The sequence below is a fragment of the Thunnus maccoyii genome, chromosome 10, assembly GCF_910596095.1.
Source record: "Thunnus maccoyii chromosome 10, fThuMac1.1, whole genome shotgun sequence".
Classification (NCBI taxonomy): domain Eukaryota; kingdom Metazoa; phylum Chordata; class Actinopteri; order Scombriformes; family Scombridae; genus Thunnus; species Thunnus maccoyii.
In genome coordinates this window covers 16,626,205-16,640,754 of record NC_056542.1, presented here as the reverse complement: position 1 = coordinate 16,640,754, position 14,550 = coordinate 16,626,205, and the positions used below count along the sequence as shown (strand labels likewise).

At 38.4% G+C, this 14,550-nt stretch overlaps 2 protein-coding genes across 2 annotated transcripts; both read left to right on the top strand.

Annotated features, from left to right (window-relative positions):
* The first annotated feature begins 92 nt into the window (after positions 1-92).
* On the top strand, positions 93-2,541 carry acbd7 (acyl-CoA binding domain containing 7). The gene is made up of 4 exons (XM_042423099.1): positions 93-207; positions 1,576-1,693; positions 1,792-1,854; positions 2,029-2,541. The coding sequence occupies exons 1-4, from the start codon at positions 196-198 to the stop codon at positions 2,100-2,102; spliced, it is 267 nt and encodes an 88-aa protein (XP_042279033.1). The 5' UTR covers positions 93-195; the 3' UTR covers positions 2,103-2,541.
* A 1,365-nt stretch (positions 2,542-3,906) lies between these two features.
* crot (carnitine O-octanoyltransferase) lies at positions 3,907-14,105 on the top strand. Its single transcript, XM_042423097.1, has 17 exons — positions 3,907-4,281; positions 5,907-6,030; positions 6,721-6,845; positions 6,927-7,108; positions 7,231-7,355; positions 7,469-7,577; positions 7,730-7,823; positions 7,968-8,093; positions 8,197-8,298; positions 8,504-8,587; positions 8,698-8,805; positions 8,914-9,044; positions 9,132-9,255; positions 9,369-9,447; positions 10,516-10,609; positions 12,793-12,912; positions 13,169-14,105. The coding sequence occupies exons 2-17, from the start codon at positions 5,916-5,918 to the stop codon at positions 13,287-13,289; spliced, it is 1,839 nt and encodes a 612-aa protein (XP_042279031.1). The 5' UTR covers positions 3,907-4,281; positions 5,907-5,915; the 3' UTR covers positions 13,290-14,105.
* Positions 14,106-14,550: the final 445 nt, after the last annotated feature.

Here is a 14,550-nt window from a genome sequence, read left to right as displayed (position 1 = left end):
GTGTGTGTGTCGCAGTGAGTGAGGTTGACAGACAGCCAATCAGCTCCTCCGCAGCTCTCTGCGCCCTCCTCTGCAGGCCTCTCATTGGCTGATAATATTGCATTGATCAGCTGTGCTACAATTACAGCTGCCTAAAGCCGTCCAGCACGACAGAGTGAATAAATTCATCTTAGCCACGGAGCTGCAGCTGCTAAAATGTCTTTACAGGTAAAAAAATATTGCTGCTTTTGTTATCATTTGATTCATCAGTAGGCTGATATGTCGCTGTGAATAGCGGTTAACGGGTGTAGAGGAGGGTGTATACGCCATCTACTGTGCAAGGTGTCATCCATCTTTGACAGTATGGGATGGGTGGATGTACCAAAACCGAGTGTAAATTTATGTTTAACCTCTGACTGTGTGGTCCTTCTGATGCTGAAGCTGCAGTAATGCAAGCAGACTAACAAGAAAATATGCAGGGAAGTGGCTGAGAAGCAGTGGTGGAATGTTACTAAGTACTGTACAGTTTTAAGGTACTTTTACTCGAGTATTTCCATTTTATGCTACTTTATACTTCCGCGCCACTGCATTTAATTCACAGCTATACTTTCAGATCAATATACTACATGTAAAACAGATGGTGTATCTTATATTTTTTTATATTTGTAATTAATGTAGATCACTTTGTAGAGATCTGTTTTCATCCTGATATTGAGTGATCTTTTTCTGTTAATCTGTGAAAAAAAAATCCACATTAAATCCTCTTTGATCAAATGAAAAAAAACAACAAAACATGACAAATTCCTAAAGTGGTGAATAGCTTTTTCCAGGCACTGTATATCTGTATACCGTATATATAATAAAATATATACATTTATAACGAGTACTTCCATTTTTAATATTTTAAGTAAATCTTCCAGCTAATACTTTTATACATTTTCTTAAGTGATATTTCAATGCAGGACCTCTACTTGTTTTTCTGTGGTGTTGCTTTTACTTACATGCTTACAGTAAGTAAAAGATCTCAGTACTTCTTCCAGCACTGCTAACAAAGGAGGAAAAAAACATGTCCATGTAAAATCCATTTTGACTAATAAACAAGTTGTAGAGGTAAGTTTATGCAGCACTTGAACATAGTTTCAAAGAACGTATGAATTTATATACTGAGAATTTAGGTGTTTTCGGGTTTTAGTCTGAAAGGGTTTTCCCCTGATGTAATTGTAATTATCTGTTCTGAAATGCCCCAGATCCTTTGTAAAGTAGATTATTCAAGTGGGCACAAAAGCACTGGAGTCTTGAATAAAAGCCTATTGTTTATCTCTCAACTAGTGCCACAATAGGTTTCCCGGGCTCTGCACTATGGCTCGAATACTATGCTCAGATTTCTTATTCACTATTGTTTGTAACTAATTAATATGCACCTTCTCATATTCTGCGATTATAAACTGCACCAACTATCTATCTGTCAGACTTGGCAAAGAGCAGAAAAAAAGCTTTCCTCATGAAAACATTAACTGTTGAATAATTAATTAGAAATATGGAGCGATATTGACTGTCTGTTTCCTGACAATCCATTACGTGCTCTTCCATCTGCAGGCAGAGTTTGAGAAGATAGCAGATGATGTGAAGAAGGTGAAGACGAGGCCGACGGACCAGGAGCTGCTGGAACTGTACGGCCTTTATAAACAGGCAGTCGTTGGAGACATTAACACTGGTATGACGAGCAGGAAATGAACAGAATCACATCCATGCAGTGTTCCCTGATATATTATGTTATGAACATTTCCCCTCTGTGTACTCCCACATTTCTAGATAGACCAGGAATGATGGATGTAAAAGGAAAAGCCAAGTGGGACGCCTGGAACTCCAGGAAAGGTAACAAGTTGAAAATGCTCGTTAAATGGAAATACTTGTTACTAGTTTTCAGCTGCATCACTCATATGTCAGCATTTCATATGTGTATCAGTCAGAGTTTAAGAGAACAGCAACAAAATGAGTCTTTATGACTTTAATATAAGTTGGTTTTTTTTTATTTACACACTCTTTCAGGAACGTCCAAGGATGATGCCATGTCAGCCTACGTTACACTTGGGAAGGAAATCATCGGCAAATATGGGATGTAAGATTTGAAATAAATGGAAATGACACAGTTAATAGATAAAATGACAACATACTACCAACTAAATTACTGCAACAGTTGCTGCTGTCTTTAACAATAACAAGTAGCCTTCTGCTTCCAGAGGCCATAATTATGCAGGATTAAATGTAATTTCACCTTTATTGTGTGTCTTTCTGCTTTATATCTTCTTTTTTTACATAGATTTTTCCCATTAATTTATACAACTCTATGTTCTATGCACCTTTCAAGGTCAGAAATATAAAATTTGCCAATTCCTGTTTTATCTAATGTATGAAGTCTTCTTATTTTAATCCAAATGTGCACAGCAGTAGCACTATTCTATATACTTGTGCACTTTGATATGTAGCTAAAAACTAAATGCTGTCAAATGTGAATATAATCGATGCTCATATTTAGAAAATAAAATCTCTTTCTGCACTGTATTGTTTCTGTTATTTGTACTTCTTTTCTACTGAGAATTTAGTAGAAGTGCATATTATATGTGAAACCTAATTTTGTGCTTTTCATGTTAACACACACACACACACACACACACACACACACTCACACTCACTGCCTGTACCAGCTCCTACTAATTTTAAGTGTGGGAGCACAGTGAGAGAATATTCTATTTTTAGTATCAAATCTTTATACTTTCTGAGTTCTGTCCAAATAGTGTCAAACGAAGAGTGTATGTGACTGTTGAACATTGATCTGCTGCTGTAACAGCCTCCACTCTTCTGGGAAAACTTAATACAAGATTGTGAAACCTGGCTGCAGGGATTTGCTCCCGTTCAGCTACAAGAGCTTTAGTGAGGTCAGCCACTGATGATGAGTGATAAGGTTCTGGCTCACAGTCGGCGATCCTGTTCATTCCCAGAGTTTTGATAAGGGTTGAAGTCAGTGCTCTGTGCAGGTCAGTCAAGTTCATCTGCACCAAACTCAGTAAAACATTTCTTTATAGACCTGGGCTGTGGGCACATTGGCAGAGGTTTTGTCATGTTGAATTTGGAGGCTCTAAAATAATATCATTATATGCTGTAGCGTTTCAGTTTCTCTTGATTGGTAACTAGTCCAAATAGAAAAACAGGACCAGAACAAAAGTACTTGCACAAACTGTGGAGATAGTTGTCATTGATCTGTTTTCCTGCTTCAATGTTTACTGTTTTTTTTTTTTTTTTCCATTAATCCCTGTGTGTATGGATTAAGTGCTGTGTGTATTTGTTTCACATCTCAGAATCTGAATCATCTTTATTGGCCAAGTATGTTTACGCATATAAAGAATTTCACTACGGTTTAGTGGCTCTCAATGTACTTACACAAAATAACAACACAACAATCTTACACAACGACAATGAACGACTATATACAGGTGAACCCGTTTCTGTGAACTATAAACAGGATTCAAACAGTGCAAATAAGTGAAGAGTGCAAGGAGTGTTGAGATAAATATTAAATGGTAACAAAAAAAAGGACGTTGGACCTTGCATACATAGGTGGTAGGTGTATAGTATATACAGCTTGTTCAAATATACAGCAATGAGCAATGAGTGAAATGTATTGCACATTTTGTATTTTGAACTAAATAAATATGTATATATGTCTCATTATCTCTGTGCTGTTTGCTGCCACAGCCCCTAAACTAGTCCCAGTCTCACCTCTGTGCAGTCCACAAACTCAGCAGACTTTGAACGGTTCATTATTTCCCTGATAAAAATGAAATGTGGGTCAAGTGCTGGGTCGTCGAGATGGTAACCCTAGAGTTGCGAAATTTGTGGAACTCTCGCGACATTTGTAAGGAAATAGTAACTAACCCACACCACGTTTCAAGCGATCATTTTAACCCATCTTTCACTAACTCTAACCAAGTGGGGTTTGTGCTCAAATCTAACCAGACTTTAACCACATCGTTGTCACGTCATAAAACAGCGAGACAAGAAAATTTTGAAGTGGCTTTTCTTAAATCTAGGGTTACCATGACACTGGCGCAGTCGTCCACGCATGCGCAGTCGGGTCTTCCGTGCTGGCAGTGGGACAGTAGTTCAGTAGGGTAAAGGTGAAGAGAGGAGCTGCTGCTGAGCACAACATCACACTCAGAGCCCACTAAAGACTACAGAGAGCGTATATCTACACCACTTCTGCTGTGTTGGGTTGTGTTTATGTAAAGTCAACATATCCTGAAGGTGAGCTGATTGAAAGCGATGAATTATGTTTTTAAAGCAACTTTAACGTAGCGTATACAAGAGAAAAGCTGTTGTTGATGAAGCCAGAGCAACTTTATATTTCCAGCTAACTGGAAACAGTTTGGTCCTATTGAGTGAATACTAAACGAGTAAAAACTCTCATTTATCTGTCTGCTTTCAACAAACAGAGTTGTAGTTTTAGTTGTAGTTTCTATTTCCGTGAAATTGGGCGCTTTTAGCCAAGTTAACGTTACTCTAGTTTGACAGCATCTGTGGAGTCTTGTAGTTCTAAAAAGGAGTTAATGGATTAAAATGGCATCACAGCCTTTTAAAGCTACTTAATATGCTATAGTAGAGCTGTGGGTGTGGGAAAATGGCACAAAAGAGTAGATCCGTTAGAGTATTTCATGAAATGTTAAGTAGACTGTGGCCACAGTGAAACTCAAAGTTATTACACCTGCACAGGTGTCATACACGAAGCTCCATATACGAGTATTATTGCTGATGTTTTAATGGTTACGACTGTATGCACTTCATATCTGATTAAATTTATGGTTGAAAATAATAGTTGTTTTATGTTGTTTTATTGTCAACAGTCATATTTCAAACGATTGTTAAACCATATTTTGGTTCATTGATGGATCTATCAAATATGAAAAAATAGTGAACAATTGCCTCCAAAAGCCTGAGTCAAATCTTGAAGTGGCTTGTTTTGTTTACAATTTACAATGATGTAAAACAGAGGAAAGTAGCAAGTCCTTACATTTGAGAGGCTGAAAACAGTAAATGTTTTGTATTTTTGCTTGGTAGAGAACTTGCTAAAATTTGATGATCAAAATTTGCTAACTTTTTGTCATTTGGCTTATTGATTAAATAACTAAATGTTTCAAAACTAGTTAAGATTGTTAAAGGGAAAAAATGACTGTCAATCTGAAATAAATAGCCTGTGATTATGGCCACCATCATACAGTGTGTTATTTTGCCAGGTGTGTCATATACAAAACATATTATGTAAAGTATGTAGATTTACTAAAAAAACAGAAAGGGAGCTGTGAAATGCAAAAAAGTGAGAGAATTTAGTATGCTCAATATGTGCATGAATACAGGCATTAAATGACACGAAGTACACAGAAAAGGCTTGGATCAGCAGATACTCTGGAAACATACTTTTGAAACATACTAAACGTAGTGATGATATGTGAAATCTGTATGAAAATGGCCATAATCATGTAAGACAAAAAACACATTGTGTGCATTGTAAAAACATTGTATGATCATGTCCAAAGCAAATCTTTCTATAGTGTTCTGCTAATTCAGTAATAGATTTTTTTCAAAGGGATATTTGGTTGTTCAGACTAAACAGTTACATATAAACTTTAGTGGCTGACACATGTGTTTTTTGGTCCTTACATTTTGAATTTTCTCCATATTTTTGAGACAATCTGAATCATTTGACTAAGGACAAGATTATTACAAATGTTTAGTTTTGTATCAGTCATCAGGAAGAATTCCTCAGGAGCAACTTCTGATACTGTGGGCTGTAAATGAGTCACACTTTATCATATCAGTGATATCAATCACAACAACTCAGCTTTGTGTCAGTCTGACATTTATTTGTACTACAGGCAGAAGAAATGGCTAATAATTTGTCAGAGTCCCTGCCAGAGCGGACCTTCCAGTACCAAAGCAGCCTGCCTCCTCTTCCTGTACCATCACTAGAGGGCAGCCTTTCCAAGTACCTGGATGCAGGTAGGACGGAAACTGTGTACAACCTGCTGTTTCACAGAGATGTTCTGTTTGAAGTAATTAATTAAGGAAATCCCACATGGCTTTTACTGCTCGCTTCAATTACTGCTATTTGTTTTTAAGGCGAATATCAACTCTCCTTTCAAGAAATATTAAAACTAATGGTGTGGCCAGTAGTTAAGATGAGAAAACAAGTTCCCAGTGACTTTGAATATGCCTGAAAATGTGTAAATTAGAATAAAATAAGGCCTAAAAAAGTTTTAGAGAATGGAAAGGTTATTGTTTTAGATTAAAATAGAGCATCAAAACTAACATTAAATAAAGCGATTCAATTCATCAATATACATCAGGTCCTCAGATCTCTATGTGTTAAAGGTGCAACAGTTCTTCTCCCTGGAAAACGTTGCTCGGAGGCGTTAAAGTTTCTGTCAAGCATTTATTGTGAAATATGAAAACCATGAATTGTGAATATTATAACAGGACATTTGCAAATGTGTCAATATCGTGTAAGTGTTTTAGTATGTTTGTGTATTTCATATTAACTGAATATGTAGGCATTTTGTACATTTACATGAGCTGCAAAGTTTGAATTAAATTTACAGATTCTCAAGTTGCACAACACAACGACAGGCAGCTGGTGCTCCTTCTTGACAGACTGACTGACTAATTTTGCATCGCTATGTTTTCCATCAGTGCGTCCGTTTGCCTCTGAGAAGGAGTTTAAGGCTACAGTGGACACTGTGAAGAAATTTCAAGAGGGTGTTGGCAAAGAGCTGCATCAGAAACTACTGCAGAGAGCAAAGACAAAGAAGAACTGGGTATGTAACTGAGCTGTAAATGTCTTGTTTCTGTCTTAGAGATCCCCTCTGTAACTCTCTTGTTTGTTTTTTATTCCCCAGCTGGAAGAATGGTGGTTAGACAGTGCTTATCTGGAGTTGCGCATCCCCTCTCAGCTGAATGTGAACTTTGGTGGTCCTGCTCCCTACCTTGAGCACTACTGGCCCCCTGCAGAGGGAACTCATCTGCAGAGGGCCAGTATTAGCACATGGCACACTCTGCAGTACTGGAACCTGATCCGCACGTAAGTCATGTTCACACACACTTTTACAAGCTGTTTTTTTCTGTTTGTAAACCTCTCACATGAAGTCACCTACTGTAAGTATATCATGCTTTGTTTTCTTTTTCTTCCTCTGCGTGTTTTAGGGAGAGGCTGGCTCCTCAGAAATCTGGCAAAACAGCATTAGATATGGACCAGTTCAGAATGATGTTCTGCACCTGCAGAGTCCCCGGAGTTACGAAGGACACCATTCACAACTACTTCAAGACAGGTATAACAGACTCAGCTTTTATTTCTAATTCTCAAACACGTCTGCATAGCAACTTTATCCCACTGTCTCAGCTTGCATATCACTCATAATGTGCACTTTGTGCTGTGTCACAGAGCGTGAGGGTCCCTGTCCGTCTCATATAGTAGTGATGTGTCGCGGAAGGCTATTTGTATTTGACGCGATGTGTGACGGACAAATCCTCACACCCCCAGAACTACTCAGGTATTGGTTACTCACAAATACACAATACCACTCAAGAATAATACCCAAATATGAAAGTTAGTCTCCAAGAGAATGAACTAGGAGAGGAGGAAGCACTCAGAGTTGAATGTCGCCTTGTTTTATTTTACGTGTGTGTGTTTTAACCTCTGTAGGCAGCTGAGCTATGTGAAAGATTGTTGTGAGGGGGAGCCAGAGGGAGACGGTGTGTCTGCTCTCACCTCAGATGAAAGGACTCGTTGGGCGAAGGTGAGGGTGCTCAGGTTTGGAGAACTCTGCATACATCTTGGCAAATAAGATCTCAAACAGATTATGGATCACACTTGTGAAAAAGTTCTTGTTTAACAAAAGCTTACCGGAGGATCAGCACTTCTTTGTTTGCTTCCTCTGCAGGCCAGAGAGTATCTAATAAGCATTGATCCACACAATAAGACGATCCTAGAAACTATCCAGAGCAGCCTGTTCGTCATATCTCTGGATGAAACGAAACCCTACTCCAGTCCAGAGAACTACACGAATGTATGTGCTGCACAAATTTTTAATATTTCTGATTTCATGACTCGCTGTTCGCTGCCTGCTTTGAGTTGTGTGCGATTATGTGACTTTGCGATTCTGAATCTAGGTGACCCTGGAATCCCTTATAGGCAACCCCACCATCCGCTGGGGAGACAAATCGTACAATTCCATCGTTTTTTCAGATGGCACTTTTGGATCCACTTGTGATGTGAGTTTGTATGAGTGTGCGTTGTGCTACAGGAGTTTAGAGACTGTGAACGTTTGTAAAAAGCCTTTGTGACAAGTTTTGAAATTCAAGGTATTCATGCTGCTCATCCTCTTGGACAGATGTTGTCCAAAAGCAAATAATTAAAAGTTTAAAAATGTCATTATTCTTAAAGGGTAAAAAGTAATGTATTAAAATTGTTTTGCAGCATGCACCATATGATGCCATGGTTCTGGTGTCCATGTGTTGGTATATAGACCAGCAAGTCAAAGCTACAGAAGGGAAATGGAAGGTAAACTCTTTCTTTATTTTGTAATTAAACTGAGATAGCTGTTATTGCTAAGGATAATTCTATGTCTTCCTCCACTTTTCACACTTTTCATTAATGTCTTTGCTTTTTAGGGTCCAGGCACAGTCAGACCCATGCCCCTTCCCGAGGAACTGGTTTTTACTCTGGACCAAAAAGTCCGAAGTGACATCAGCCACGCCAAACAGCAGTACCTGGAGACGGTGAGCCAATATTAAATGTAATGCCACTGCAAAAATAAACTTAACATAATATGACATATCCATAGTTACAGCTGTGTGACTTTCCTCACTATGTGACTGGTTTTACAGACAAAGGATCTCCAGGTTGTGTGTTACGCCTTCACTGGGTTTGGAAAAGCAGCCATCAAACAGAAGAAACTGCATCCTGATACCTTTATTCAACTGGCGATGCAGTTAGCCTACTACAAAATACACAAAAGGTTTGGTATTTGCTAAAGAAGTGCCTTTCCTGATATTTGAAATCTACTAGGTAAATGACTTTGAATACCTCTTCTTCCCTCTCTCAGGCCAGGAAGCTGTTATGAGACAGCGATGACTCGCAAGTTCTACCATGGCAGGACAGAGACGATGCGATCCTGCACCCAAGAGGCCGTGAACTGGTGTAAAGCCATGACGGACCCTAAATGCAATGTGAGTGTGTGTGTATATATGTGAGAACATGCACTGTGGCAAAATCACAGAGAGAAAAGAGACAGAAGCAGTCTTTGTTTATTTCACATGTCACTTTAACATTCTTCTGTTAGATTGATGTCAAGAGGAAAGCCATGCTGCTGGCCTTCAATAAACACAACAAGCTGATGGCTGAAGCCCAGGAAGGAAAAGGTTGGTGTATTTTACATGTGTGTTATTGGTTGAATGTTTTCATGTCATTGTTAAATAGTTAGACCACCCTTTCTTAGCAGCTCTCATTATTCCAGTAATGGAAACTGTTTGTAAGCTAACCTAGTTTAACACGCTTCCAATAATGGTTAAAAACAGGAGGATTTTAAGTTTGCTGGGAACAGTTGTAAAACTGTATTGGAAAACAATTTTAATGATAGTGATTACAAGTCATCATAAGTTCAGTCAAAAATCCATCAAATTGTACAGGAACAGCCAGAGATGGATTCACAAGAGGGCAAACTAGCTGTCAGATTAGTTAGCGTACATTGTTCCTCATACCAGAAAGAAGCCAGAAAAATGTCACCAGCATAAACAGCAGGAATGATTACAGTAAACAAAACCTGTTTCAATGTTCATATGGGCAGCTGGCTATTGTTTTAAGAAAGTAAAATTTGGCGAACCTGTCCTTTAAGTCCCAATAGTAAGTACAACACAGTAATTAAGTGAGCATATATATATATATATATATATATATATATATATATATCCGCTGGGTCTATGTATATATATATATATATATGTATATATATATATATATACATAGACTCCAAAAGACTAAAAGTAAAAAGAAATACAATGCCCAGCAGTAATTCATCAGTCGCTTGCTAGTATGTTGTATTAGCAACTAGCCTCTGGTGGCTAGTGTAATGGTTAGCTTGGTTAGCAGTAAACTAAATTAACATCTCAGATTAAAACAACAATCACAAAACAGTTAAATAGGGGCAGGGGCATTTGGGGAGTGGATAAAAGATGCCTGCCAACATTTGCTTGGTCACAGATATGAGAAATAAGTCGAAGTAGCAATGTCCTTTAGTGGTTGCTACTAGCAACAGGATGTTCAACTAAAACCAACTGCTGGTGGCAGAAGACTTTTTCTTTTTTCTCTGTGAATGTTTGTTTGGCTTACATGTTGTTTAAATGTTAATGTGGGTGCTCTTACAGTATGTTTATGACTGTGATATCAGTCCATGTGATCTTTTATATGTTTTATTTATTTTTTATTACCAGGTTTTGACAGGCATCTTTTTGGGCTTTATCTTCTCGCCAAGGAGGAGGGACTTCCCACTCCTGATCTCTTCATGGATCCCCTCTACACAAAGAGGTATAGTTTGTAAAGCAAATTTATTTTTGCTATTTTTTAAAAAGTGTGTCTGAAAAGTTTTCACTTTCATACATCAAAACTTTGTTTAATAGAACTATAGATAATATAAGTAAAAGACTCATTTAAAGTTACTACAAGGAACTTTCATGGTAGTGCAGAGCTACTTATTTTTAGTACTATTTTTCTTTTTGAAACACAGCTGTTTGCAGGATGCATAGCAATGAGGTATTTGTTTTTGGCTATGTAAGATGATTGTAATAATTGTAATATGATGATGGTGAAGCAAAGTAAACTTTGTTTTAGTACCATTCATACACCTAGTTTACATGTAAGGCTGCATTCACACCAAATCTGGCAATGCGGCACATTCCCACAGGGTTGTATGGAGGTGTGGGCGTGTTTCTTTGTGCTTTAGAATGTAACCGCCACCCAGTGAACAATGCTGAAAGAAACTGTCCCATGGTTAAACCTATTTGATGACCCCGCTTTACTCGTTATATCATCATTTACCTCTAGGTGTACATGGAAAATTAAGAAATTAAAGGATTCAAAGACTTTATTGCAATGAAATTCTTAGTTTGCTGTGTCTCTACCTGATGCTGTCAATTACTCTGTTTAAAATATACTAGAAACTAAGTTTAATTAAAAAAAAGTATTTTTTTATACCACCCACCACTCACATACATCCATACATACTGAGGTAGACAAGGTGATAACAGATAACAGTGCTAAGAACAGTATAAAAGTATGTACGGAATGACAATTGCACACATCTGCACATTGTTCAGACGTGTGCAAAGTTGCATTAAGTCCTTTGTTTGGTTATATGGGTGAGTAGGAGGGCACAGTGACTAAGCAGATGTTAATCAGCTTCATGCCCTGGGGTTAGAAACTATCTTTGAGCCTCGAGGTTCTGCATGTCAGGCTCCTGTATCATCTGCCAGATGGCAGGAGTGTGAAGAGGTGGTGCTTGGGATGGGTGGGGTTTTTGATGGTGTTGTGGGCTCTTAGGACTCTCTGCTGGTAGATATCCTGCAGCAATGGGAGGGCCGTTCCTGTGATGTGCTGGGCTGACTTGATTACTCTCTGCAGGTGTTTACAGCCTGCTTGTATACTGTTGTTGTACTGTGATGCTGCTGGTGAGAATGGTCTCAATGGTGCACCAGTAGAAGTTGAAGAGTTGTGTTGATGACAACATGAGGAACTTGAAGGTGTTAAACCTTTTCCGCCTCAGACTCACCAATGTTCACTGGTGGGAGGTGGTGACGACTCCTCTCCTTCCTCAGGTCCAATATCACCTCGTTTGTCTCACTGACAGAGTGTCAAGTTGTTTTGACACAGTAGCACCAGGTTTTCCTCCTCCCTGCGATAGACTGACTCATCATTGTTATTGATGAAACCGTTGTGTCATCAGCAAATTTGAGAATGGTGATATTCTCATGTGAGGCTACACAGACCTGGACCCTGCTCACCTCATAGAATACAGCCATCAATTAGTGTTATTAATTACACCTCTGCTATGTCAAAGTGTCTGCTGTCAAAAAGGTCTGTGGAAGCAACATTTATATCAGCAGACCCATAATGTCAACTGATGTTGGCTAATCACAGCTACATCATATCCACAGAGGCTTGTTTGTTGGTCTAAATGGAAAAAGCACAAAAAAGCACAGCATAAAACATTTTTATACACTATATTTTTATTTATTCTAACCCTTACTTTTCTTAATTCAGCTTTCAGATATTTTAGTTGTCTTTATGTTTTTTATTTTATTATTATTTATGTTTTAATTTTCCCTTTACTGTCTTCTTTGATAGTGAAGGTGTTCAAATGTAAAATATCTTGCTCCTTTGTCACAACTCTTTAATCCAAAATTCACTGCCAGAAATACATATAATTTGTTAAGAGTTTATCTCTCATGTGTTTGACAGATCAAAGATCCCATATTGGTCGAGGTTTTACAGTACATCTATGCAGTTTCACTGTAACTTTGAACAACACGTTAATTTGATAAGATCTGAGACTTTAAGGGATGAATAGAAAAATGAATACTGCAGCATAACAAACATTCTGATAAAACTAAACCGTAACACAGATATTATCAAACAGACTTCAGACATCGCATTAAAGTTGAAAAGTACTAGCGAGGTCTCTCTGCCTGTCTGAACTGTGTTTGTGTCTGCAGCGGCGGTGGCGGGAACTTTGTGCTGTCGTCCAGTCTGGTGGGCTACACTACAGTCCTCGGGGCTGTAGCTCCCATGGTGCACCATGGTTATGGCTTCTTCTACCGCATCAGAGATGACAGGTGGGGAAAAAACAAAAACATATCACTGTTTCCCTCTGAAAACCTTTTGCTCCAACTGTCCTGATTTCTGTGTGGGGTGTTAACACTTAAATTGAATCGTTACTGCAAAGTTCTACCTTTGGACAGATTAAACCAGTTAAAAACACGTGTCCGTTTTCACCATCATAAGAAAATCATCTAATTATTGATCAAGCGGTTAAACGTTTGGAATTCTGTATACCTTCCCTGAAATCCACGCTGTCTTTCCTCCCTCCAGGATTGTGATCTCCCTCTCCGCTTGGAAATCTTACCGTCAGACAGACGCAGCAACATTATTCAACAACTTCTCTAACACCCTGCATGAGATGTTTCACCTGGCCACCACATCTCAGCTTTAAATACTCACAGCAGGACGCAGAGGAGCTGACAACAGGCTAATGTGCACATTTAGCTTTAACCTGTCAGCCCTGGTTGGAACATTAATGCACACGCAGCTGACAAACCAGCAGTTAATAGCCGACAGCTAGCAATAATCATGTTTTCTCTCAGCACAGATCAATGCAAGTGTACAGAATCACCACCAGGGGTGATATCCACTGGTTTTGGCATTTCAAAAAAAAATCACTAAACTTTTCAGTTATTTTTATGGGTGTAAATTGGTTTTTTGGATGTATATATTTTCCCTGATTCTCAGATTTTCATGTTTCTAATGAGTTTGTTTAATTTTATTTTTTCAATTTTTTTAATCCTGACAGTATTAATCTGCATTTAAACTGAGCTAATGTTAAGGCACATGACTTTTTTTGTAATGTTTGCCAGAAGCTGAGACCGTTCTAAGGTGGAGCACTGTAGAAGATAACTTCTGGTTCTGACTTGGCCTTAGATTGTGCTGTGATATTAAAGGTTATTCCAAGTAAACCTGTAAAAGGTGACTTTGATAGCTAAATAAAATTGTTTTAGGTTAGGTTTCCCTTTGAAAATCTACAGAAATATGCAACAGCAGTACTCAAGAATTAAAGGATTTGACTGGCGATTTTCTATATTTTTATGGCATTATGTTTTCAGGTTGTCCGTCCGTTCGTCCCGTACTATCATGAACACAATATCTCAGGATGCCTTGAGGATATTGACACACATGGCCACTTGGACTCAAGGATGAACTGATTAGATTTTGTTGGTCAAAGGTCAAAGGCCAAGGTCACTGTGACCTCACAAAACACGTCTTTGGCAATAACTCAAGAATTCATTGGCCAATTATGACAAAGTTTCACATAAATGTCTAATAGGATAAAATGATGATGTAATGACATTGATTTAGACCCCAAGGTATTTGTATGAGTCCACCCTCCTGGGTGACAACCAGGACAGGAGGCCTCCTGTTCCTCTGGTAGTCCACCACAAGCTCATTGGTTTTGCTGATATTGAGCTTCAGGTGATTATCGTTGCACCATGTGACGAAACTCTCTATCAGTCCTCTGTACTCCTCTGTAAAAATAGTTCCTAAGTGAACACAGCATGTTTCTCACTGGAAATTATTCACTGGAATCATACGTGTCAATATAGTGATAACTTCCATTTCGCCAAAAAAACAACTTGACTGGTTGGTGGAGGCTGTAGTTTACATTCTTATTGACAATACTTGTGAGTAGGATGAGTTCA

Bases quoted from the DNA above. Each gene is read 5' to 3' on its own strand.
- acbd7 (XM_042423099.1), top strand. The intron at 1,694-1,791 runs GTATGACGAGCA...CCACATTTCTAG, and splicing joins CGTTGGAGACATTAACACTG to ATAGACCAGGAATGATGGAT. The intron at 1,855-2,028 runs GTAACAAGTTGA...ACACTCTTTCAG, and splicing joins CGCCTGGAACTCCAGGAAAG to GAACGTCCAAGGATGATGCC.
- crot (XM_042423097.1), top strand. From the start codon at position 5,916: ATGGCTAATAATTTGTCAGAGTCCCTGCCAGAGCGGACCTTCCAGTAC. The intron at 6,846-6,926 runs GTATGTAACTGA...TTTATTCCCCAG, and splicing joins CAAAGACAAAGAAGAACTGG to CTGGAAGAATGGTGGTTAGA. The intron at 9,045-9,131 runs GTTTGGTATTTG...TCCCTCTCTCAG, and splicing joins TACTACAAAATACACAAAAG to GCCAGGAAGCTGTTATGAGA.